Source organism: Rhineura floridana, chromosome 5 (assembly GCF_030035675.1).
Source record: "Rhineura floridana isolate rRhiFlo1 chromosome 5, rRhiFlo1.hap2, whole genome shotgun sequence".
NCBI classification, from domain to species: Eukaryota; Metazoa; Chordata; class Lepidosauria; order Squamata; family Rhineuridae; genus Rhineura; species Rhineura floridana.
The window spans coordinates 86,643,622-86,670,925 of NC_084484.1; the positions used below are offsets into that span (position 1 = coordinate 86,643,622).

The 27,304-nt window shown below is 43.8% G+C and overlaps 1 protein-coding gene across 12 annotated transcripts in view; it reads right to left on the reverse strand.

Annotated features, from left to right (window-relative positions):
- Window positions 1-27,304, reverse strand: part of DMD (dystrophin) — a 2,032,119-nt gene that overhangs the window by 1,144,827 nt on the left and 859,988 nt on the right. For all 12 annotated transcript variants that reach the window (XM_061627388.1, XM_061627390.1, XM_061627384.1 and 9 more), the window contains one exon: window positions 1,261-1,422. In XM_061627388.1, the coding sequence (XP_061483372.1) occupies window positions 1,261-1,422 (162 nt within the window). The remainder of the gene's footprint in view (window positions 1-1,260; window positions 1,423-27,304) is intronic.

Genomic DNA, 27,304 nt, shown 5'->3' on the forward strand with positions numbered 1-27,304 from the left:
GAAGCTGAATGTTGGAAGATTCAGGACAGACAAAAGGAAGTACTTCTTTACTCAGCACATAGTTAAACTATGGAATTTGCTCCCACAAGATGCAGTAATGGCCACCAGCTTGGACGGCTTTAAAAGAAGATTAGACAAATTCATGGAGGACAGGGCTATCAATGGCTACTAGCCATGATGGCTGTGCTCTGCCACCCTAGTCAGAGGCAGCATGCTTCTGAAAACCAGTTGCCGGAAGCCTCAGGAGGGGAGAGTGTTCTTGCACTCGGGTCCTGCTTGCGGGCTTCCCCCAGGCACCTGGTTGGCCACTGTGAGAACAGGATGCTGGACTAGATGGGCCACTGGCCTGATCCAGCAGGCTCTTCTTATGTTCTTATGTTTTTTATATAATTATTATTGAGGAGTTGAAGCCACCATTGCTCTCATAAGGGAACATTTTAAATTCAAAATATAAATTGTGCATTAATTTAAATATCCATTGAATATATTCCATCCAATTCCAGGAAATTATGTTTCACTTCAGCTAATGTATCTTTTTTAACCCATAAAATTAATGAAAGTTAGATGCTTTAGAAATCCCTTACAATGCTAAGCAAATATTGACAGAAACAGAGCTAAGAAACAAGAATATAGCAAGAGTCTTTCACTAATTTCATTTTATATGAGATTTTGGCTGCAATCCTATACATGATTACTTGGGAGTAAATCCAACTGAATTTACTTCTGAGTAGACACATATAGAAATGTGATGTATGAGTAACAATCCAATTAATTAAATGGAGTGTCTATGATTGTATAACTCCGTAACTCTTCATGGGTTATCTAATCAGCTTTACTAAGAAGTAAACTAAAAGTAGTAAAGACTAGGAATGAATGAATTGATGATAAAAATAGCACTATAGAGAGTTCCAGTACTCATGTTACTGCTTCAATGTTACAAAACAACTTTATGACCATTTAATGACTTTTAATTTAGTATCATAAAATAATTTTATGTCAGCATAAGGGCAGATCAAATAAATGTAAAACCTGGACCTGTCACAAAACAAATGTAACCTTTTGAAGGTAATATTTCTATGCACGTATGTATTCCACTCTGTACTTTTGCAAGAAATGCGTTACAAATAAGCCTCCCTAACTCAGATTGCTCAAAAGCTTAGAAATCATTATCAATGAGTAAAAACCCATTCCAGTTAAAGGAACTGTACTGACCACTTGAATGATAAAGCTATTTAAGACTATAAAGTCCATAAGACTCACATGTGCTTCTTGAGGTACTTGTCCTGCATCAATTCTGTCTGCAATGTAACCTGTTAACTGCTGATCAATGAAGGCAAGAGACTCTTGAATTAACTGAAGCGTTTTGTCAATCTCCTGGGCAGAGTGGATACTTTGTTCAAGAACCTTTTGTCTCCTCACAGCCTGAAAAGAAAGGGAAAAGGAGATTAGCCACTGAAATGTTAAGTGCTTTTAAAAACACACAGGTTTTTTAGCATAAACTAGAATTTTGTACTGATACACAGCCACCTTTTTGTAAGATAAATTTTGTAATTTTTTTGCCAGCCATGTTGCTTGTTAAACAAATAACCACAAATAAATATCAAAATTCCCTAAAATTCTCTACAGAACTGAAGCAAATATCAAGAAATTTAATAATGAGTAGATGACTGCAAAACTAAGTTCAGCCATTAGCTTTCTTTGTTCATTCTGGAGCCTCTAGCTGCAGGTCCTGATCTCATTATATATGTCAAGGTATTTTCTTGGGTCACAACAGAGTTACTGTCATCATAGTCCATTTAGAGATAATCCAGTGCAGCAAGTGAGGGGGATAAAAGTTCTGTTTATAAAACAAACTATCACATAGGATATAAATAGTTTCTAAGAGGATAAATTAAATGGTAGCACTCACAGGAACAATTAGATTTCTAGACTCTTTATAGTTCATTCCTCTAGTTGCTATCTTTATTTATAAAAATGTTTGTATACTGCTATATTATAAAAAATATAAAATTGGCTTAACAAGAAACATATATACACACATATATATATATATATATACACATATACACCCACATATATATATACAGAGACACACACATATATACACATACATACACACACACACACTAAAAATCAAGTAAACATTTAAAATCAGAGATATCACCTAACTGTTACAGAAATATATGTTCTTAATTGCCTACATAAGCCTGGAAGCATAGAAAAGTTTTCAACAGAAGCTTAAAGGTTAAAATAGAAGGCGTCTATTGAATCTCCATTGGCAGAGTATTTCACAGGATTTGGGCTGATGGCACTAAAACCTTGATTACTTGTTGCTGTCAGATGAGCCTCACCAACTTGGCAGATAACCAATGATGCTCTTATAGATGATCTCAGTGAACCAGCTGGGATATAAATGTTCAGGCAGTCCCATAGGGTATCCTGGACCTACGTTATTCAGGGCTATTAATATAATGGCTCCATAGTAGATGTTTTAACTATTATTATTATTATTATTATAGTTTATTTATTCCCTGCCTTATGGCCAAAAGGCCCTCAAGGCGGCTTACAAGAAAAATACAAATATAGAAATACATCAATAAAACAATACAATTTATAAAAATTAAATAACAAAAAACATTATTAAAAAAACAGTGATTACAACTTCCAGTGAAAATACAGGGTGGTGCAGTCGACTGGAGTGGTAGAAACATCTCAGGTTGTAAGTTAGTTCTCTCTCTTTCCTTCTATGCTTGCAAGTCCGACACTTTCAGTTGAACTTCTCATCAGCTTCTCTGATGGCAAAATACAAGTAACCTTTCCCCAGCACCAGCCGGTCTCACAGAAGCAGGGTGGGTCATGGCCTGGGTGTTGTTCCCCAACCTGCTGCTGTAGTTGTAAATGGTGGCGGTGGCAGTGCCCCCCCATTTGGTGGCCACATAGATCTTCTTGGAGAAGGTACACCCACCACCCCACTGGATGAGGGCAAGCCAAAGTGTACCTGTGATGGCAGCGGCGGCCAGGACACTGAAGTTGGTGAAGGGGTTGACGGTGTCGAGCCCCTATGGCAGCACCAGCACACTGGCCAACCACCACAGAGGTGAGAACTGCAAGTAGATGCCATTCTCACCGGCGCTCCAGACGCTCTGGTTGCTGCCGGGCGTCTTCCACGAGACATTGAGCCAAGCGGTCCAGACTGCCTGTCACATGCTGTAGCCACCACATTCTGTACCAGCTGGAGCTTATGAAACAGCCCCAAGGGCAGCCCCACATAGACTGTGTTGCAGTAATCCTGCCATGAGGTTACCAACACATGGACTACAAGTGGTCAGGCTATCTGGAACTCTGGATCCAGAGATTTTAGAAAACTAACATCTAGTCTCTGATATTCTCTTCCTGGACAAGGCGATCAAGAGGTGATCAACGCCAGCTAGCTGCAGGCATGCCTGGAGGAGACAGGTTATCTCAATCTATTTCAGTGTGGCTTCTCAACCTGTTTTGGCACAGAAACAGCCTTGGTGGCCCTGACTGATTTACCTGTAACAGAAGAGAAGCAGGGGCAATTTATTTATTTATTTATTAAATTTCTATATGTGACCCTGTTGGTTCTCCTTGATTCTCAGTGGCTTTTGAAACTATTAACCACAGTGTCCTTCTGGAGCAACTGAAGGAGATTGTAGTAGGAGGTACTGTATTGCCGTGGCTCCACTTTTACCTGCAGGATGACTACGAATTGATTGATTGATTGATTGATTGATTGATCGAATTTATAACCTGCCCTTAAGAACATAAGAACATAAGAAGAGCCTGCTGGATCAGGCCAGTGGCCCATTTGGTCCAGCATCCTGTTCTCACAGTGGCCAACCAGGTGCCTGGGGGAAGCCCGCAAGCAGGACCTGAGTGCAAGAACACTCTCCCCTCCTCAGGCTTCCAGCAACTGGTTTTCAGAAACATACTGCCTCTGACTAGGGTGGCAGAGCACAGCCATCACGGCTAGTAGCCATTGATAGCCCTGTCCTCCATGAATTTGTCTAATCTTCTTTTAAAGCCATCCAAGCTGGTGGCCATTACTGCGTCTTGTGGGAGCAAATTCCATAGTTTAACTATGCGCTGAGTAAAGAAGTACTTCCTTTTGTCTGTCCTGAATCTTCCAACATTCAGCTTCTTTGAATGTCCACGAGTTCTAGTATAATGAGAGAGGGAGAAGAACTTTTCTCTATCCACTTTCTCAATGCCATGCATAATTTTATACACTTCTATCTCGTCTTCTCTGACCCGCCTTTTCTCTAAACTAAAAAGGCCCAAATGCTGCAACCTTTCCTCATAAGGGAGTCGCTCCATCCCCTTGATCATTCTGGTTGCCCTCTTCTGAACATTTTTCAACTCTATAATATCCTTTTTGGGATGAGGCGACCAGAACTGTACACAGTATTCCAAATGTGGCCGCACCACAGATTTATACAACGGCATGATGATATCGGCTGTTTTATTTTCAGTACCTTTCCTAATTATCCCTAGCATGGAATTTGCTTTTTTCACAGAGGCCGCACACTGGGTCAACATTTTCATCGTGCTGTCCACTACAACCCTGAGGTTTCTCTCCTGGTCGGTCACCACCAGTTCAGACCCCATGAGCGTATATGTGAAATTCAGATTTTTTGCTCCAATATCCATAATTTTACACTTGTTTATACTGAATTGCATTTGCCATTTTTCCACCTATTCACTCAGTTTGGAGAGGTCTTTTTGGAGCTCTTCGCAATCCCTTTTTGTTTTAACGACCCTGAACAATTTAGTGTCGTCAGCAAACTTGGCCACTTCACTGCTCACTCCTAATTCTAGGTCATTAATGAACAAGTTGAAAAGTACAGGTCCCAATACTGATCCTTGAGGGACTCCACTTTCTGCAGCCCTCCATTGGGAGAACTGTCCATTTATTCCTACTCTCTGCTTTCTGCTTCTTAACCAATTCCTTATCCACAAGAGGACCTCTGCTCTTATTCCATGCTAAGCTTCCTCAGAAGTCTTTGGTGAGGTACCTTGTCAAAAGCTTTTTGAAAGTCTAAGTACACTATGTCCACTGGATCACCTCTATCTATATGCTTGTTGACACTCTCAAAGAATTCTAATAGGTTACTGAGATAGGACTTTCCCTTGCAGAACCCATGCTAGCTCTGCTTCAGCAAGGCTTGTTCTTCTATGTACCTAGTTAATCTAGCTTTAATAATACTTTCTACCAGTTTTCCAGGGACCGAAGTTAAGCTAACTGGCCTGTAATTTCCGGGATCCCCCTTGGATCCCTTTTTGAAGATTGGCGTAACATTTGCCACTTTCCAGTCCTCAGGCACGGAGGAGGACCTGAGGGACAAGTTACATATTTTAGTTAGCAGATCAGCAATTTCACATTTGAGTTCTTTGAGAACTCTCGGGTGGATGCCATCCAGGCCTGGTGATTTGTCAGTTTTTATATTGTCCATTAAGCCTAGAACTTCCTCTCTCGTTACCACTATTTGTCTCAGTTCCTCAGAATCCCCTCCTGCAAATGTTAGTTCAGGTTCAGGAATCTGCCCTATATCTTCCACTGTGAAGACAGATGCAAAGAATTCATTTAGCTTCTCTGCAATCTCCTTATCGTTCTTTAGTACACCTTTGACTCCCTTATCATCCGAGGGTCCAATCACCTCCCTAGATGGTCTGCTGCTTTGAATGTATTTACAGATATTTTTTGTTGTTGATTTTTATGTTCTCAGCAATGTGTTCTTCAAATTCTTTTTTAGCATCCCTTATTGTCTACTTGCATTTCTTTTGCCAGAGTTTGTGTTCCTTTTTATTGTCTTCATTCAGACAAGACTTCCATTTTCTGAAGGAAGACTTTTTGCCTCTAAGAGCTTCCTTGACTTTGCTCGTTAACCATGCTGGCATCTTCTTGGTCCTGGTGGTACCTTTTCTGATCTGCTGTATGCACTCCAGTTGAGCTTCTAATATAGTGTTTTTAAACAACTTCCAAGCATTGTCGAGTGATGTGACCCTCTGGACTTTGTTTTTCAGCTTTCTTTTTACCAATCCCCTCATTTTTGTGAAGTTTCCTCTTTTGAAGTCAAATGTGACCGTGTTGGATTCTCTTGGCAATTGGCCAGTTACATGTATGTTTAATTTAATAGCACTATGGTCACTGCTCCCAATCGGTTTGACAACACTTACATCTCGCACCAGGTCCCGGTCCCCACTGAGGATTAAGTCCAGGGTTGCCATCCTTCTGGTCGGTTCCATGACCAACTGGTCTAGGGCATATTCATTTAGAATATCTAGAAATTTTGCTTCTTTGTCGTGTACTGGAAAACATATGCGGCCAGTCTATGTCCGGGTAGTTGAAGTCACCCATTACTACCACATTTCCTAGTTTGGATGCTTCCTCAATTTCATATCTCATCTCAAGGTCTCCCTGAGCATTTTGATCAGGGGGACGATAGATCGTTCCCAGTATTAAATCCCTCCTGGGGCATGGTATCACCACCCACAACGATTCTGTGGAGGAGTCTGCCTCTTTTGGGGTTTCGAGCTTGCTGGATTCAATGCCTTCTTTCATGTATAGAGCGACTCCGCCACCAATACATCCTTCCCTGTCCTTCCGATATAGTTTATATCCAGGGATAACCGTATCCCACTGGTTTTCTCCATTCCACCAGGTCTCCGTTATGCTCACTATATCAATGCTCTTCTCTAAGACCAAGCACTCCAGTTCTCCCATCTTGGTTTGGAGGCGTCTAGCATTAGCGTACAGACACTTGTAAGCAGTGTCTCTCTTCAAGTGTCTTTGGCACTTTTGGTTTGGCCTGTGGTAATTTTGCCCTGTGCCCCTGCTCTCTCAATGCCTACTTCTAGGCCTACCCCTTTTAAAATTTCATCATTTCCTTGGTTTTTATCCCAGGGGGGAGGTTTATTCTGAACCGAACCTTCCTCAGCTCCTGTCGGGTTTCCCCCCTCAGTCAGTTTAAAAGCTGCTCTGCCACCTTTTTAATTTTAAGTGCCAGCAGTCTGGTTCCATTCTGGTTCAAGTGGAGCCCGTCCCTTTTGTACAGGCCCGGCTTGTCCCAAAATGTTCCCCAGTGCCTAACAAATCCCATCCCCTCATCCTGACACCATTGTCTCATCCACGCATTGAGACTACAAAGCTGTGCCTGTCTGGCTGGTCCTGCGCGTGGAACTGGTAGCATTTCAGAGAAAGCCACCTTGGAGGTGCTGGCTTTCAGCATCCTACCTAGCAACCTAAATTTTGCTTCCAGGACCTCACAGCTGCATTTCCCCATGTCACTGGTGCCAATGTGCACCACGACCACTGACTCCTTCCCAGCACTGTCTACCAAACTATCTAAACGACGGGCGATATCCACAACCTTCTCACCAGGCAGGCAAATCACCTTGCGGTATGCATGCCCATCACACACCCCACTGTCTATGTTCCTAATGATCGAATCGCCCACTACAAGGATCCCTCCACCCCCCGGACATATATCCTCGGCACGAGAGGATAGCTGCTCATCCCTCAAGGAATGGGTCCCTTCTAAGGGATCGTTTCCCTCTTCCTCAGCTAGATGCTCTCCTTCCCCAAGACCATCGTTCTCCATGATAGCAGCAGAGCTGTTATCCTTGGAGTGGGACACAGCTATAATGTCCCTGAAGGCCTCATCCACATATCTCTCTGCCTATCTCAGCTTTTACAGGTCAGCCACCTTGGCCTCAATGAAATGAAGTCATTCCCGGAGAGCCAGGAGCTCATTGCACCGAGAGCACACACACGACTTCAGTCCAACAGGCAGATAGTCGTACATGCTGCAGATTGTGCAAAACACTGGAAAGCCCCTACACCCCTGCTGGCTTCTTACCTGCATAGTTTTGTTTATGGTTTATTAAGTGAATGGGTTGGAAACTGCGGTTTAGTTGAGGTCAGGGAACAGATGGGCAGAGTGGGGGCCGCTGGCCTCCTCACCCTGCTGCCGAACTTGCTCCGCTGCTTAACTCGCCTTGATGCTTCGTCAGCTGTGGGCTCCCTCTAGCTCATGGAGCAGCAACCTTCATCCCAGAAGGAGCCCAGGGTAGCTGTCAGCTCTTCACTGAGACAGCAGTGTCGGTGGGGGTGCAGGCAGGGCTGGAGATTCCTTGTTAATTGCCAGGCCATAAGTCCTCAGCCAGCAGCTTGACTATAAATCTGCCAGGCTAGCAAGGAGGAAGCAAGATAAGGGCAGAGGCCGTTCAAAGCTTACATGCCAAGCCAGAAATCCAGAAGAGACATCAGTGAAGGTCCAGGTCTAGTTTGCCGAGAGATCAGTCCAAGTCAAGGTTCAGGGGATAGGAAGACACACAGTGGTCAATCCTGATGTTGTAGTCAGCAACAAGCTGAAGCCAAGGTTTGACTTTTAAGGAGCAGGTTTGTCAGCAGGTGTGAGCCATCAGCGTTTTGGCCTTAAGTGGACAGGCCTGCCCCTCTTCTGCCTGACCTTCTGTTGTCTACATTCTGCAGGTGAGGGGGGAGTATCCTGTTCACTGTCTGCGTCTGGCTGAAGGGCTTCAGCTGTGTCTGGGGAGCTCTGCAGCTGAGGGGGAGAAGGAGCTGGGTTCTCAGGAGTTTCCTCCATTTCTCCTTCTGGGTCTGCTGCTTCTGGGTCTGCTGCTGTTACTCCTGAGTCATCCTCGTCTGATGCGTCCTCTGACGGGGCCATGACAGTAGCAAACAAAAACACTAAAAGCACTTTGAAATGGAAATGGACTGCCTTCAAGTCGATTCCGATTTATGGCGACCCTATGAATAGGGGTTTCATGGTAAGCAGTATTCAGAGGGGGTTTACCATTCCTCTGAGGCTGAGAGGCAGTGACTGGCCCAAGGTCACCCAGTGAGCTTCATGGCTGTGTGGGGATTCAAACCCTAGTTTTCCAGGTCATAGTCCAGACTAAAACATAGGAGATTGTTGCTTGGCTCCATGGCTTTTGGGCTGTGGGCTTCCACAAGAGTCCATTCTGTCTCCCATGCCATTTAACATATATTTGAAAGCTTTGGGAGCTGTTATCTAAGGATTTTGAGTATGGTGTCATCAGTATGCTGATGTCACACAGCTCTCTCTTCATTCCATATGAATCAAGAGAGGCTGTGAAATGTTGGACAGGTGTCTAAAGGCAGTGATGGGTTGGATGGGGGTCAGCAAACTGAGGCTGAATCCTGGTAAGACAGAAGTGCTGTGGGTGGGTATTTCCTGTGTCCAGGAATTAGGTGTAAAGCCTCTTCTGGGAGGAGTTGTATTCCCCCCCCCCCAAGGAACAGGTTCATAATCTGGGAGTAGTCCTGGATCCCAACTTGTCACTAGAGTCCCAAGTAGTTTCTATGGCTAGGAGTGATTATGCCCAGCTGAGACTGATTTGCTAGCTACAGCTGTTTTTGGACCGGGATAGCCTGGCCTCAGTTGTCCATGTTCTGGTGACTTCCAGTCTGGACTACTGTAATGTACTATATGGGGAGCTGCCCTTGAAGACAATCTGGAGGCTGCAGTTAGTGCAGGATGCAGCTGCTCGACTAGTAAGTGGGGTAACCCAGTGGGTCAGCCCAATGGGACCCTCTCTCACCAGTCCTGAAAGCCCTGCATTGGCTGCCAGGGAGCAAGATGTTAATAGTAGCATATAAACCCTAAATGGTTTGTGACCCAATTATCTAAAACAGCACCTTCCCCAGTATCAACTCTATGATAAGCAGACAAAACCTTGTTGGTGGTGCCGCCAATGAGCAATGCCTGGTTGGCACTGACCCATGACAGGGCCTTTTCAGTGGAGGCTCCATTTGTGGAATGCCCTCCCCAGTGAGGTGTGTCTGTTTCCATCACTATTAAATTTCTGGAGGAATCTGAAAACATTCCTGTTTACCCAGACATTTGATGGTTGAAGAGGACTGTTGCTGGCAACCTGATCACTAATGTGCCAGACTCATTTTGGGCCCATTTAAACAAAAAAGAATTAAAGGATAGCACATATGAAGAACAAGCTAGAGAGACAAGAGGTTGATGCAGAAATCCAAATTTGCCCAATGGTACTGCCTCTTTAAAAAGGATCACCAAAGAGCCAGATACCTAGAAGAACTGTCAGTGTTTCCCCTTCGCAGGGCTTTTCTAGAACTACACTTACAAAACATGCCTTCAGTTATGCTGGATGGCAGATACAGAACACTCCCAGCTTCCCAACGGATCTGTTTCTGTAATTTAAATCAGGTGGAAAGCATAACCCACTATATACTGAAATGTCCTTTATATGATGGCCCAAGGGAAAAATTCCTGGAAAATATCTTGTCTAGCTTAACAACCTATTATGAACATCAGATTATTTGCTTTCTTGTATAAGATGTTTATCCATACATAACATATAGAACATCACTATTGGCTCTAGCTGCAAGAAAAGAGTTAGTAAAATGTGACAGATTATGGTTATGAGTTTTAAGAGTGTTTCCATTTTTAGTTTAAGTTGGACTTTGTTGTGTTAAATGTTTTATAAAATTACATTGGATTTTAATTTTATTATTGTAACATTTATTCTTATTCTTGTGTACTCAATGGAGCATATTTTAACATTGTCAAGGCCAATAGATAATACAGTGAAAATTATTATTCTTCACTAATGAAAGAATGTTTCTAAGCTGTGTTTTACAATATTTTTAATTGTTTTAGATTTTAAAAAAATTATAATTGTGTTTTAGAATGTTTTTAACTGTTTTCTTCTTGTTGTTAAATTGTTTTGTTTATATTTGCCACCATGGGCTCCTTTGGGAGGAAGGGTGGGATATAAATTCAATCATCATCATCATCATCCTGTCCAGAAATGGCAATAGCTGACGAACCAGACAGAGATGGTAAAAGACACTCCTAGCAACAGAGGGCAATTGGCTTCTAGCAACAGAAATGTATCCAGGAGTACACCTAGCTATGTACCTGCTCCTTCAGAGGAAGTGCAACCTCACCTACAACATGTAACTTGCCTATTTCCCAGACATGGGAACCACCCACCCAAACAGCCTCCATCTTCCCAGAATTCAAAGACAGTTTATTGGCCCTCATCCAGTTCATAATTGCACTCAGGCACAGATCTAGAACTTTCACAGCCTTTCCTGATCCAGATGTTATGGAGAAGTAGAGCTGCATGTCACTAGAGTACTAATGACACCTTGCTCCAAAACCCTTAATGACCACTCTCAATGGCTTCATATAGATGTTAAACAGCAATGGGGAGAGGATAGTACCCTGCGGCACTCTGTAGCACAAGAGCCAGGGGACTGAAAAGAGTAAACATAAGAACATAAGAAGAGCCTGCTGGATCAGGCCAGTGGCCCATCTAGTCCAGCATCCTGTTCTTACACTGGTTGGCCACTGTGAGAACAGGATGCTGGACTAGATGGGCCACTGGCCTGATCCAGCATGCTCTTCTTATGTTCTTATGTTAACTCATACAGTGCTACTCTCTGAACACAACCCTGAAGAAAGGAAAGAATCACAATAATATGGTGCCTCCAATCCCAATCCCACTGAGTCAGTCTAGGAGGATACCATAGCCGATGGTATCGAGAACCGCTGAGAGATTGAGCAGAACTAACAGGGTTACGCTCTCTCTCTCACGATAAAGGTCATCCATTAGGGTGACCAAGGTTGATTCAGTTTTGAAACTGAGTCTGAACTCAGATTGTAGTGGATCTAGATAATCAGTCTCATACAGGAATACCTACAGTTGCTCCATAACTACCTTCTCTACCACTTCTGGCAAGAAAGAGTTATTGGTGACTTGCCTCTAATTATTTACTGGGTCCAGAGTGGGACTTTTAAAGAAGTGGATATGGGCAACACTCCATCACACAAAGGTGTGTTTACCACACCCACGATCCATTCAGTCACCCCACTCCAGCTAGCTTTAATAAGCCAGGATAGACAAGAATCTAATGCAGGTGTTTGGACACTTCACTGCAAGTATCCTGGCCACATCATCAAGCTACAATAATTTGAACTAATTCCACAACACTGGGTCCAATGTTGTATTGGACACTTCAGCTGGTGCTGCCACAGTAGCAGTGTCGAAATCACTGTGGAGCCACGCAGCTGTATCCTCCACGTGTTTAGTCAGCCAGCTACAGTTAGGCACTGTTAGTCAGGAGTGATCAACCTCTGGACCACGTAGAACTCTGCCAGGTGGCTTTTCAAGGACACAATGGAAGCAGCACATGGTAGGCCCGATTATGAGCCACAGCATCTGCTCAGTCGGTTCTGGAGTGTGATTTATGCCACTTATACTCCAGCCATCCCGCCGTCCATTTCATCAATCTCAGCTCCACAGTATACTAAGTGGTGACATAGGCTCCACAGTGCAGGAGAGGGCCCTCAGAAGTGACCATATTCACCATTCCATACTGACCTCAACAGGATCACCTGCCTTATCCACTGGCAACACTCTCCCCCCCAGCAGTCTCTGGGGATGGGTCATCATAACAGGTCCTCCACCTCTACAGGGGAAAATTGTTGCTGCAAGTCCAAACCTCATGAGGAAATTGTCTGACCGTGACAGTGGGATGATATCCACCCCATCTATTTCCAGACCATCATCCCTCCCATCCCCAAAAACTAAATCAAAGGGATATGTCTTGCTCTCTGTGTTGGATTGATAAGTATTTGAGACAGGCCCATGGTTGCCACTGAGGCCATCAACTCCTGAGCCAGACCTCAAGTGCCCTCAGCATATATGATGAAATCACCCAAACTCACTGTTCTGGGTTTGTCCACACGAGACCTCAGCCAGCTCGGTCAAGGAGGCTGTTGAGGAGCAGGGTAGGCGATACAGCAACAGCATCCCTAACCCGCCTTTTTGGCCCAATACCAGATGCAGGCCCACCAGTCCTGCTCCAAGAGATAGATAGAAGTTTCCCATTGATAGAAAGTGAACTCCTGTGAACTACAGCAACACCTCCCTCTGCCACACTTCCAGTCTGGGCTGATGTTGTAATGACTACCCAGGTGGGTAGAACTGAGGCAGATATTGCCTACCCAGCACCCCCACACAGGCGTCAGTGATATACATCAGGTGGAATGATACAGCATGCAGTGAAATTTTAACAAAAACAGAGGAATGAACGAGTCTTGTTGTTCTACTATAACAAATCTAACCACTTTAAGCCTGTCCTATGACAGTGTCTGAAAATAAAGTGACACCCCCCCAAATATGGTTACTTAGGGCCTGTTTACATGGGACCCCAGATCCACTTTAAACATGCTGCTTTTTCCATCGGGATTGATTTTGACAGTTTACATATTTCCGCCCTTGCTATGAATAAATTGGCTATTTTTCTTTGTAGCATTCACACGCATGTGCGTTTATTGCTATCAGAGTTTCCTTGTTGTCACGCCCACACATTAGCATGTTAACTGCGGAGGAGGGGAAGGGGCAGTGTTTCTCTGAACGAAGGAATAGGCGCTTGAAAGAAAGGGAATCGCTCCGACCCTGTGCAAAACTATCTTTAGAGAGAGAAAATCACAGACACTGGCCCAAGTAGGGTTTCTTATTTTGTTTTGTTTTGTTGCCCAACAACTTCAGACAGGAGCAGTTTACGTGAGCAATGAGAACTTGGAAAAGGCCAGCAACAATAGCATACAAAGCATATTAATTCGGAAATGCTGAATGGGGCTCTTTGCCAAAGTGTGTATGGTGATTGCACTTGTACAATGTAATCCTCTGCAGCAGAGGATAGAGGCTCTGCTAGTTTATTCAAAAGAGGCTGAAGAGGTCCTCCACACACACACACGGGGGAGGAAATTATTGGGGAGAAGCGGGAGAAAGCGGGAGAAAGGAAGGCGCGCAGCCCAGGGCTCTAGCATCCCCAAAATTGAAGCGCAAAGACACACGAGCACGCTTTCGCCCCAGCTCTCACCCCCACTCCAGAAAACAGAGGCGGCCGGTAAAGAAGCCAGCCCGAGCAAGCCTGCAGCCCACAGTTTCTTTCTCTCGTCTTCAGAGCTCAGGAGGAGAGAGCAGATCATGGGGGGGGTGGCGGGAGGAGGAGGAAGCGCAGGCAGGCAGGACCCGGAGAAATCGCCAGAGCCATCTGGCACATGCAGATGTGCGGGCGCGTGTGTGCCTGTGTGCTTGTTGCAGTGCCTCTTGGCTCACAAAAGTCCAGCGCCTGCTTTCAGAGCCTGGGCTTCGGAGGTTGATCTTCCCTGTAAGGAGGTCTCCTATCTGACTCTTCTGCACTAATGGAAGCCCTGCCTTCTCTCTCTTTCTTGGAGCTTGACTGAAGGCGAGAGCAACCGGAAGTTGCTTCGTCAAGGGCCGGAAACAAAATGACGCCCAGGGATAGTTAAAGGGGCGGCAAAAAGGGAGGATCTAATGCTGAAGAAACTGTGCAGCCAAAATAGGGTGCTTTAAAGGTAATACACGGTAGGAGCAGAAGCGGATTTTAAAAGCAAATGCTGGTTTTTATCGCATCCATTTAATCCAGAGTTAAAGGCAAAAGGTGTAGTATGCACATGGGTTGGGAGAAACGTCAAGTAAATGGTCCAAATTAAAAGGATCTGCATTTTGAGCCAGATGCACATTTTCTTGGCATGTAAACAGGCCCTAAGACTATACCTTGGCTTACATTTTGTAGTTTCCTTTGCACCTGTCCTTGTACTTAACAGTTTAAGGTAACACAGATAGATTTTACCTCCATTTTTCTTTGCCTTGTCAGGACTTAGTTTAAAGTATTACATCTGCATTATTCATTCTTTTAATGGTCTATAAACCTAACATTTTTATTCACTCAATAAACTTAATAGTCAAGTCATGTTACACACTTGAGTTACCAGTTAGCATCTTTCCAAGGCCATATGAAGTATACCCTTGAGGTCAAGGATTCAGAAGTAAAGCTATGGAAAAACTATCTTCTAAAAGCATTCATCAACAGGGAACAGATCAGCCATGTCCTTTTTCATTTCTTTTCCTGCAACAGTTCACAATGGAGTATAGTGAATGTGTTTTTAGTCACATAACAGCATCTTGTAAAAAAATGGATCTTCAGTGGCAATGATGCTGTCACGAGTGCTCACTTTTATCTCATTCTTATAACCTGGAACCAACACAGTACAGGACTTCCTCAACATTTTAAATGTGCTGTGACAACTTGTAAACAAGGTACTAATAACTGTTTTAAAAAATCATCTAGTTCCACTGTACCCTTCCAATCAGTTAACCATATGAAATAGGAGATATGACTAGATGAAAACATACAGGTAACTTTATTTTTTTTACAAAAATGAGGGTGCAATAAGTTAAGTTGTTTTTCAAAGGGGGAATATATAATTGTCAGTGTTTTTATGCAAAAGGAAAACTATACAATAATATAATCTCTGTTTTCTTTCTTTTAACTAAAGAAGACAATGCATATTAAAAAACAGCATCTCACTAGCACTGCTATAACATCTCTCAGAATCCATAATACCAGTATTGTGTTTGTTTTTTTGCTTTATCTTTGATTGCTGTGTTAACTGTTGCACCGTTATTGGAATACAAATAAATTACAAACTCTAGATAATTTTTGGCTGTGATTGAAGTAATCTTTAATACTGTTATAGGGTTAGGGGGTGGTCTGGATGATGTCTTTGGATCTATGCCAACCCTGTAATTTTGCATTTGTAAGGTTGGGACTTGTAAGGAAGGAACCGCTAAACTGGTTAAGCCAGTCCCTTTGTTAAGGTAATGGCCCTGACCAAGTCTGTTAATCATCTTATCTGCATGACTTAAGACTACTTATACAACACAGAGTAAGACTGCATACACACCATAGCCGTAAAGCACATTCAAAGTACATTCCCTCTGCTAAAGAATCCTGGGAACTGTAGTTTGTTAAGGGTGCTGGGAGTTGTAGCTGTGTGAGGGGTAAACTACAGTTCCCAGAATTCCTCCCAGAGAGGAGCTCTCAGCTGTTTTAATCCTCCCTGGTCCTTTTTAGTGCACTTCACACTGAGCTAAGTCAAGAAAAAAACTCGGCTACAGCTTGTGGTTAGTGAGGTGGAGACAGCTTAACCATGATTCTTGGTTTGGATGACATCCTAAGCCAGCCTTTCCCAACTAGTGGGCCACCAGATGTTGTTGGACCACAACTCCCATCAGCCTCAGCCAGCATTGCCAATGGTCAGGAAAAATGGGAATTGTGGTCCAACAACATCTGGTGGCCCACTAGTTGGGAAAGGCTGTGCTAAGCCAAACCTTGACTTAGCTCAGTGTGGCATGGCAGTAAAAAGGACAAGGGAGGAACAAAGCAGCTGCAAACCCCACTCTGGAAACCCACACGTTTGTAGTCTTAGCAAACCATAGTTAGGCTTACCATATCAGGCAAACCAGTGCTATGTTGATACCCTATTGTGTTCTGTCCACAGCAGTGGGTGTGACATACCTGCTGTGGGTGGTGCTATTTGATCTCAGTACACATTCATCAGAATCTGTATGGCGGGTGGTACTTTATGAAACTTCATTATGTTTTAAAAAACATTGTTTTAAAAAATTAAATTAGCTATAATTTTTGTTTGATGCAAGAGAGGTATAGCATATAAAGAATACAATACGACAACAACTACTATTACTACTACTCGGTGAAATAGTTCTAAAACACTATACTAATGTCATCATCATTTGTTTTTTATCTTTTTAAGAAGCTTTCTGGTCACTGCTATTTTAACATGATTTAGAATTATGGTGTTACAACGCTAAACTTTCTTTCATTAATATACATACTGGAAATATGGCAGAGGAAGGGTTAGTGGACAATACCAGAGCTCCAAATCTTTAGCCCAGAGCCCCAAATGTGGGCCTAGTGATCTGCACTGCAGCCACAAGTGTGCTTGTTTTTGTACAGAGAACAGAGTACTTGGCCAATCAAGCTACAGAGTTGGTTTCTTTTACTGACAGTAGTGGTACAAGTTGATGCTGGATATCCACCATTGGGAGGTTGGCGGAATGAATGGAAGAGGATGTAAATGCTCTGAATCAAGTGAGTGAATGGAACATGACAATTCTAAACTTAGACTGTGCACAGACCCCCCAATGAAGATGAAGAGTTCTTAGACAGAACGCTGGAACAACAGCAGCAAAGAGAAGTGGAGGTGGAAGAAAAATAGCATGTGGTAGCAGAAGAGGAGAATGCTTTGGAGAGCATTCTTTTGAAGTGGAGGAAACTCCGTGGGAAAAGGTGACAGGAGCAGAAGAGCTAGAAGACACCCTTCACCAGTGTCGCTATGGAACCGCTTTCAACCACTCGAGGATAAGACTGGAGGATAGCCTGTGGTGGAAGAATTACAGGAGACCCTGTGCGACAACGAGCAAGAGGCTGAAGCTCAATCTAGCAGGACCAATGTAACCATACCCCACAACAAGAAGAGAAGAGTACTAGTAATGGGAGACTCCTTTCTGCATAGGATTGAAACCCAAGTATGCTGAGAAGATCCAGGGACTTGTCAGGTATGCTGTCTACCAAGAGGACGGATTAGAGATGTGACAGAAGGGTTGCCATCACTCATCAAGCCCACCAACAGGTATCCCTTTCTCCTCATCCATGTGGGAACAAATGATGCTGCCAAACAAAGCTATGAAGAAATCACATCAGACTTTGAAGCTCTGGGAAGGAAACTCAAGGACTTTGGGGCCCAGATAGTTTTTTCATCCATCCTTCCAGTATTTAAAAGAGGAGTAGAAAGGGAAAGAAAAATACTCCATGTGAATGAATGGATATGAAGGTGGTGCTGACATGAGAGATTTGGATTCTGGGACCATGGGCTATGCTTCCTGGAAGATGGACTGCTGGCAAGTGATAGGTTGCATCTCACAAGGACTGGGAAGAATGTGTTTGGCCACAGCATGGAGAAGTTCATCAGCAGGGCTTTAACTGAATCCTAAGGAGGAGGGAGACGTAAACTTGGTGGTAATGACTGATGAAGCCTTGTGCACAGTAATGGGAATAGAGAGATCAGCTCTAATAGGGCCAAGTAACAGAAAAATTTAGTAAGGAAGCCAAGCCATAAATCACATGGTCTTTGATGTCTGTATACTAATGTGCAGAGCATGGGAAACAAGCAGGATGACCTTGAACTCTTAATACAGGAGGATAATTATGACTTCATAGGTATAACTGAAACTTGGTGGGATGACTCCCATGACTGGAATACAGCAATTGAAGGACATAACTTGTTCAAAAAGAACAGAAGGGGGGGAAAAGGAGGTGGAGTTGCGCTGTATGTTAAATATATATATCCCTGCACAGAAATACAGTAGGGCCCCACTCATACGGCAGGTTATGTTTCAGATGTCTGCTGAAAAGCGAAAACAGTTGAAAAGTGGAACTCATTGAATAGAATGGTGCGCGACGCCTGAAAACCACCGTAAATGCGGAACAAGCGCTGTATGAGTGGGGCTTTAGTCTAATTGCGTCTAATTGAGACTGCTGCATTAGCGAAGCACTATAAAGCAAAGCGCTGTAAAGTGGGGCCCTACTGTACAGGAAGATGAGCTTGGTAGCTCCACCAACAGTATCTGGATTAAAATTAATGGGGCAAGTAATAATAGGAATGTGGTGCTTGGAGTCTACTACTAACCACCCAATCAAGGAGAAGGCGAAAATGTAACTTTTGAGAAGCAAATTGCCAATGTTTCAAGGAGGCATGATGTAGTAGTAATGGGGGATTTCAACTATCCCAAAATCTGTTGGGAGACAAATTCTGCCAAACACAGCCCCTCCAAGAAATTTCTGACTTGTGTTGGAGATAACTTCCTCCTACAAAAAGTGGAGGAAGCAACCAGAGGATCAGCTATCCTGGACTTGATTCTAACCAATAGAGATGAGTTGGTGGATGAAGTGGCAGTTATGGGAACTCTGGGGTAAAGTGACCACACCATACTTGAATTCTTGCTTTTAACAGAAGCAAAAGTGGAGAGTAGCCATACATGCACTCTGGACTTCAGGAAAGTTGATTTTAATAAACTCAGAACCGTTGTAAGTACGGTCCCATGGCAAGCCACCCTAATGAGAAAAGGAGTCCAAATGGGTAGGAGTTTCTAAAAAAGGAAATTCTAAAAGCGCAATGGCAAGCAATTCCAACAAGGAAAAAAGGGGGGAAACAGAAGCAGCAGTCAATGTGGCTTCACAGAAAGCTTCGAGATGACCTGAAAACAACAACAAAAGGACACATACAAGAAGTGGAAAGAAGGCCAAGCCACAAAGGAAGAGTACAGGCAGGTATCATGGAATTGCAGGGATGGCGTCAGGAAAGCTAAAGCTGAGAATAAGCTGAGGTTAGCAAGAGATGCAAAAAGCAACAAAAAAGCTTTTTCAGGTATGTCCATAGTAAAAGACAGAGAAAAGAAATGGTGGCACAGCTACTCAATGAGGATGGCAAAATGATAACAGATGACAAAGAAAAGGCAGAAGTGCTTAATTCCTACTTTGGCTCAGTCTTCTCCCAAAAAAGGGTCTATGACCCTCCCGGGAAACATGAAGTAGAAGGGGCAGGATTGGAGCTTGAGATTTGATAGGCAAACAGTCAAGGAATATCTAATCACGTTGAACAAGTTCAAATTGGCAGGGCCCAATAAATTGCATCCTAGAGTATTGAAAGAACTGGCTGAAGAACTCTCAGAACCGCTGACTATTATCTTTGCAAAATCATAGAGGACTGGTGAAGTGCTGGATAACTGGAGGAGAGCTAATGTTGTCCCTATCGTCAAAAAGGGCAAAAAGGAGGAACTGGGGAACTATAGACCAGTCAGCCTAACATCAATCCTCACATCAATCCCTGGAAAAACTCGAGCAGATTACAAAGCAGTCAGTCTGTAAGCACCTTGAAAATAATGCAGTGATTCCTAGGAGCCAACATGGATTTATGAAGAACAAATCCTGCCAAACTAATCTTATCTCGTTTTTTGATCGGGTACCTCCCTTGTAGACTGGGGGAATGCTGTGGACATAATATATCTCGACTTTAGCAAAGCTTTTGACAAAGTGCCCCATGATATTCTGATTAGCAAGCTAGCTAAATGTGGGCTGGATGAAACAACTATCAGGTGGATCCACAGTTGGCTTTAGAATCGTACTCAGAGTGCTTATCAATGGTTCCTTCTCAAACTGGGTGGAAGTAACGAGTGTGGTACCACAGGGCTCAGTCCTGGGCCCAGAGCTCTTCAACATTTTTATGAACAACTTGGATAAGGAAGTACAGAGCATGGTTATCAAATTTGCAGATGATACAAAATTGGGGGGCACAGGTAATACTGTGGAAGACAGAAACAAAATTCAAAGGGACCTTGATAGGCTGGAGCATTGGGCTGAAGACAACAGAATGCAATTCAACAGGGATAAATGCAAAGTTCTACACTTAGGAAAAAGAAACCAAATACACAGTTATCAGATGGGAGATATTTAGCTCAGCAATACGACAAGTGAGAAGGATCTTGGAATTGTCATTGATCACAAGTTGAATATGAGCCAACAGTGTGATGTGGCTGCAAAAAGGCAAATATTAACAGAAGTATAGTTTCTAAATTGCATTAATTCTATTGTAAACTGCTTTGAGATCTTTCAGATAGTAAGTGGTCTATAAATGGAATAATAATAATAACAACAATAATAATAATAATATCAGATATTATCGGAGGAGGAATTTCAAGGCTTCACGGGGACTAGGGGGTCTCAGTTACAAGCTGCAACTATTCTGCAGCCACCTGCTGCCCGGTGGTGGTGGTGGGCAATCCATAATGACTACAGTATATCCAATTGACTCCTGAGGCCTTGTCTCACATTCAGGAGGTCTTCCTTGGGCTCTGTCTAGTGATCTCCTTCAGCCTCCTGATCCTGCACAATCACTCCACTCCACCTCCAGTATAGCAACAGATCAAGTTACCCAGTGGGCTCAATTGTGTAACAGGCTTTTTTAGATTAACTTGCGCTGTATGCAGATCGCTGCCCAGGGAGTTTGTGGGATGCTCATCACGATAGGAGGCTGCACAGTCTTCATATCCTTTCACAGGATCTAGAGGACGTTTGGAGAATGAATCGCTCAGAGACCCATTAGATCCCTTCATCGATCCTGTGTGAGATGGTGAAGAATAGAGTGCAGGCTCAAGTATGGAGGAGGCATCTTCTTCATCCAATGCATCTTCGCACCATCTGTTTCAGGCAGATCATTTTTACCTCTCCTCTGAAAGTCTCTGGCAGCCTTGGGTCTTAGTACTCCGCCATCAGATCCACCTCCTGCTCATTCAAAGGGGGCTTCTATTTTGAAGGAGCCCAAATCTATAGTCATAACTATCCCTGTTCCTGAAGCATTTAAGACAGTGGCTCATATGGAGTGGCAGGTCCCACTCCAGACCAGGCGCATGCCTGTTATTGCCAACCATTTCTATTCATTGGGAGCATTTATGGATGTACTCAAAGTTCCTGGTGTAGATGGTGTTGGAATAGGCAAATGTTGCGTGTTCCCTTTAAGGGATATTTGGGGAATATCCCATGTACCTGTTTTATGATGATGTAACTTCCTAATGGGTGGGGTTACTTACTTGATTTCCTCCTCCTTTGTCCTGGGGGATTTTTGAATATTCTCTTTTGCTGATCTTCCTACCTTTGAGAGAGGCTGCATGGCATGATGCTCTCTGCTAAGAGCATCAATACAAACACCAAGATGGACTGAGACTTCTATATTTTTTCTTTCATCTAAGCTAGAGCCTATGTTTCTGAACATACGAAGAATTCGTGAGTAAATGTTTTATCTTTTACCTAAGAAGGTTGGCACTTAAAATTAAAAAGGTGGCAGAGCAGCTTTTAAACTGACTGAGGGGGGAAACCCGACAGGAGCTGAGAAAGGTCCGGTTCGGAATAAACCTCCCCCCTGGGATAAAAACCAAAGAAATGATGAAATTTTAAAAGGGGTAGGCCTAGAAGTAGGCATTGTGAGAGCAGGGGCACAGGATATAAATTCAGAAGAGCAAAATTACCACAGGCCTAACCACAAGTGCCAAAGACACTTGAAGAGAGACACTGCTTACAAGTGCCTGTACGCTAATGCTAGGAGCCTCCGAACCAAGATGGGAGAACTGGAGTGCTTGGTCTTAGAGGAGAGCATTGATATAGTGAGCATAACGGAGACCTGGTGGAATGGAGAAAACCAGTGGGATACGGTTATCCCTGGATATAAACTATATCGGAAGGACAGGGAAGGACGTATTGGTGGCGGAGTCGCTCTATACGTGAAAGAAGGCATTGAATCCAGCAAGCTCGAAACCCCAAAAGAGGCAGACTCCTCCACAGAATCGTTGTGGGTGGTGATACCATGCCCCAGGAGGGACTTAATACTGGGAACGATCTATCGTCCCCCTGATCAAAATGCTCAGGGAGACCTTGAGATGAGATATGAAATTGAGGAAGCATCCAAACTAGGAAATGTGGTAGTAATGGGTGACTTCAACTACCTGGACATAGACTGGCTGCGTATGTGTTCCAGTCATGACAAAGAAGCAAAGTTTCTAGATATTCTAAATGACTATTCCCTAGACCAGTTGGTCATGGAACCGACCAGAGGGACGGCAACCCTGGACTTAATCCTCAGTGGGGACCGGGACCTAGTGCAAGATGTAAGTGTTGTTGAACCGATTGGGAGCAGTGAGCACAGTGCTATTAAATTAAACATACATGTAACTGGCCAATTGCCAAGAAAATCCAACACGGTCACATTTGACTTCAAAAGAGGAAACTTCACAAAAATGAGGGGATTGGTAAAAAGAAAGCTGAAAAACAAAATCCAGAGGGTCACATCACTTGAAAATGCTTGGAAGTTGTTTAAAAACACTATATTAGAAGCTCAACTGGAGTGCATACCGCAGATCAGAAAAGGTACTGCCAGGGCCAAGAAGATGCCAGCATGGTTAACAAGCAAAGTCAAGGAAGCTCTTAGAGGCAAAAAGTCTTCCTTCAAAAAATGGAAGTCTTGTCCAAATGAAGAAAATAAAAAAGAACACAAACTCTGGCAAAAGAAATGCAAGACAATAAGGGATGCTAAAAAAGAATTTGAGGAGCACATTGCTAAGAACATAAAAACCAACAACAAAAAATTCTATGAATACATTCAAAGCAGGAGACCATCTAGGGAGACAATTGGACCCTTGGATGATAAGGGAGTCAAAGGTGTACTAAAGAACGATAAGGAGATTGCAGAGAAGCTAAATGAATTCTTTGCATCTGTCTTCACAGTGGAAGATATAGGGCAGATCCCTGAACCTGAACTAGCATTTGCAGGAAGGGATTCTGAGGAACTGAGACAAATAGTGGTAACGAGAGAGGAAGTTCTAAGCTTAATGGACAATATAAAAACTGACAAATCACCGGGCCTGGATGGCATCCACCCGAGAGTTCTCAAAGAACTCAAATGTGAAATTGCTGATCTGCTAACTAAAATATGTAACTTGTCCCTTGGGTCCTCCTCCGTGCCTGAGGACTGGAAAGTGGCAAAAGTAACGCCAATCTTCAAAAAGGGATCCAGAGGGGATCCTGGAAATTACAGGCCAGTTAGCTTAACTTCGGTCCCTGGAAAACTGGTAGAAAGTATGATTAAAGCTAGATTAACTAAGCACATAGAAGAACAAGCCTTGCTGAAGCAGAGCCAGCATGGCTTCTGCAAGGGAAAGTCCTATCTCAGTAACCTATTAGAATTCTTTGAGAGTGTCAACAAGCATATAGATAGAGGTGATCCAGTGGACATAGTGTACTTAGACTTTCAAAAAGCGTTTGACAAGGTACCTCACCAAAGACTTCTGAGGAAGCTTAGCAGTCATGGAATAAGAGCAGAGGACCTCTTGTGGATAAGAAATTGGTTAAGAAGCAGAAAGCAGAGAGTAGGAATAAACGGACAGTTCTCCCAATGGAGGGCTGCAGAAAGTGGAGTCCCTCAAGGATCGGTATTGGGACCTGTACTTTTCAACTTGTTCATTAATGACCTAGAATGAGGAGTGAGCAGTGAAGTGGCCAAGTTTGCTGATGACACTAAATTGTTCAGGGTTGTTAAAACAAAAAGGGATTGCGAAGAGCTCCAAAAAGACCTCTCCAAACTGAGTGAATGGGCAGAAAAATGGCAAATGCAATTCAATATAAACAAGTGTAAAATTATGCATATTGGAGCAAAAAATCTGAATTTCACATATACGCTCATGGGGTCTGAACTGGCGGTGACCGACCAGGAGAGAGACCTCGGGGTTGTAGTGGACAGCACGATGAAAATGTCGACCCAGTGTGCAGCAGCTGTGAAAAAGGCAAATTCCATGCTAGCGATAATTAGGAAAGGTATTGAAAATAAAACAGCCGATATCATCATGCCGTTGTATAAATCTATGGTGCGGCCGCATTTGGAATACTGTGTACAGTTCTGGTCGCCTCATCTCAAAAAGGATATTATAGAGTTGGAAAAGGTTCAGAAGAGGGCAACCAGAATGATCAAGGGGATGGAGCGACTCCCTTACGAGGAAAGGTTGCAGCATTTGGGGCTTTTTAGTTTAGAGAAAAGGCGGGTCAGAGGAGACATGATAGAAGTGTATAAAATTATGCATGGCATTGAGAAAGTGGACAGAGAAAAGTTCTTCTCCCTCTCTCAGAATACTAGAACTCGTGGACATTCAAAGAAGCTGAATGTTGGAAGATTCAGGACAGACAAAAGGAAGTACTTCTTTACTCAGCACATAGTTAAACTATGGAATTTGCTCCCACAAGATGCAGTAATGGCCACCAGCTTGGACGGCTTTAAAAGAAGATTAGACAAATTCATGGAGGACAGGGCTATCAATGGCTACTAGCCATGATGGCTGTGCTCTGCCACCCTAGTCAGAGGCAGCATGCTTCTGAAAACCAGTTGCCGGAACCCTCAGGAGGGGAGAGTGTTCTTGCACTCGGGTCCTGCTTGCGGGCTTCCCCCAGGCACCTGGTTGGCCACTGTGAGAACAGGATGCTGGACTAGATGGGCCACTGGCCTGATCCAGCAGGCTCTTCTTATGTTCTTATGTTCTTAAGGTTGTGTCTGTTATTTATATAGAGAAAGGTGGGCCTGGTTTACATTCTCATTCTGCTGCTTATATTTTTATATCTCTGCTAAGAAATAGGACCAACTAAATTAATTCCTATTTCTCTCTGGTATTTTTATAATACCGAACAGATGGGCCCATATATGGTTCTGGTTTCTTGCTCCCTGTTGCTCAAAGAAGGGAGTGCACAAGTGAAGTATGCGTCTGGGACAGGACTGGATTTTGCTGTCCAGAAGTCTCATGAGACAGGTGCCCTTGCTTTCCAGGCAACGTATGTGGCATCCATCTTCTCACGGGCATCACTGGTTTGAGTGAATGACCTGCTGGATTCTCCATCACAGGACTTCCACCGGGATTCAAACAGGTTTTGCAAAACAATTCTCAAGCTTCAGTGGGCTAAAGCCTTCATCGTCACTTTGGATGCAGTTCACTTCTCTGCTCAGTCCTTCGCTGCACAGATCATTGCCAGACACACCTTGTGGCTACATCACTGGAACGCTGACTTGTGAGCACTTGTCAATTTGTCTATTATCCCGTATGGAGGCCTGAAGCTCTTTGGAGAACAGGCACTCCAGGAAGTCCTGGTGGATCCAAAGGAAAAGTGCAAGCCCTTCTTGGCTACTCTGCACCTAGATGAGTGATGTCCTTTCCGCCATCCTTTCAGTCTTTCATCCCAATTGGTCATCAGGGAGAAGACCACACTAATACAGCAGCTGATGTTCCTCCACTGGGAGATCACCTCCTTCTGTATTCTCAGAGCTGGACTCATATCAATTCAGACTGGTGGGTGTTGGAAGCCACTTGAGAAGGCTATACAATAGAACTGGAGGATGTACCACCAAACCATTTTGTTCCTTCTCCAGCTGTCTCCAGAAATGGCAGGCACTGAAAGAGGCCATCCATCATCTCCTCTTCATCGACTATCAAGGAAGTGCCTCCCGAAAAATATTCTTAGGTGTCTACTCTATTTTCTTTGTTGTGCCCAAACAAGACAAAACGTGTAGGGTCATCCTAGACCTGAAATTCCTGAACCAGTTTGTTCAATATCAAAGGTTCAGGATGGAGCCTCTCATGTACATCAGGTAAGGCCTTACACTGTCACAATTGCCTTGTGTCAATAGATCTCAGGGAGGCTACCTGCATATTCCTATCCATCCTCAGCGCAGGAGGTACTTCTGCTTCGCCTACCATCATGCTCACCATCATTACTGGGCAATGCCGTTTTGGGCTTTCCTCAGCTCTGTGGGTCTTCACAAAGGTGATGGCTTATTTCTGCATTCTGGGCATCCATCTTTATCCTCGTCTTGACAATATGCTGATCCATTTGGAGAGTTTTCCTTAATCAGAACAAGACGTTAGTCTCACCCTGCAAGTGCCTGCAGCCCAGGGTTTCTTGATTAATGGTCCAAAAAGTCATCTTGTCCCCACACAATGGCTTCAACACCTTCGGGGGTCCTTGACACCCATGCAGCCATTATCCTATTGTCACCAGAGAGAATAGAAAAGGTGCAGGAGGCAGTGAGGACCCTAATCTCCTGAAATTCTGCGGATGTGATGTTTTTGGCAAAGACTTTGGGTATTTTCATTTCAATGATCCAGATTGTCCCGTGGGCACATCATCACACACGGCCTCTGCAATGGTTCCTTCTCTCTTATCAGCGAGACATTATGATCTCCAGGATCTGAATTTTATGCCTTTCCTGAGACCTGAGAGGCTCATTCACATGGTGGAGTTCAACAGTCTTCACAAGGGTCTCCCCTTCCAGGATCCTCTGTGCACTATAATCATGAGAGATGCCAGCCTCTTAGGATGGGGTTCACATTGCCTTCCCATGTTCATTCAGGGACAATGGTCACTGGAAGAGACAAGTCACAGCATCAATTGGTTGGAACTCAGGCCAGCCAGATTGGCCATCCAACATTTTGGTTCAAGGTTCATTCACCACATCCTCCTTCATACAGACAAAGTTTGTACAAAGGCACCTATCAACAGGCAAGGAGGGACACATTTGCGGAGTCTCCAGGACAAGATGGTTCTGTTATTCCTTTGGACAGAAGATCACATTGAATCAGTGACAGCCAACCATCTCAGTGGGGACAGGAACCTTACTACAGACTGGCTGAGTCAACAGCAGCTTCAGGCAGGGGAGTGGATGCTTCATCCTCAGATGTTCACCCCCATCCAAGGCCACTTCGGCAACCTTCTTATAGACCT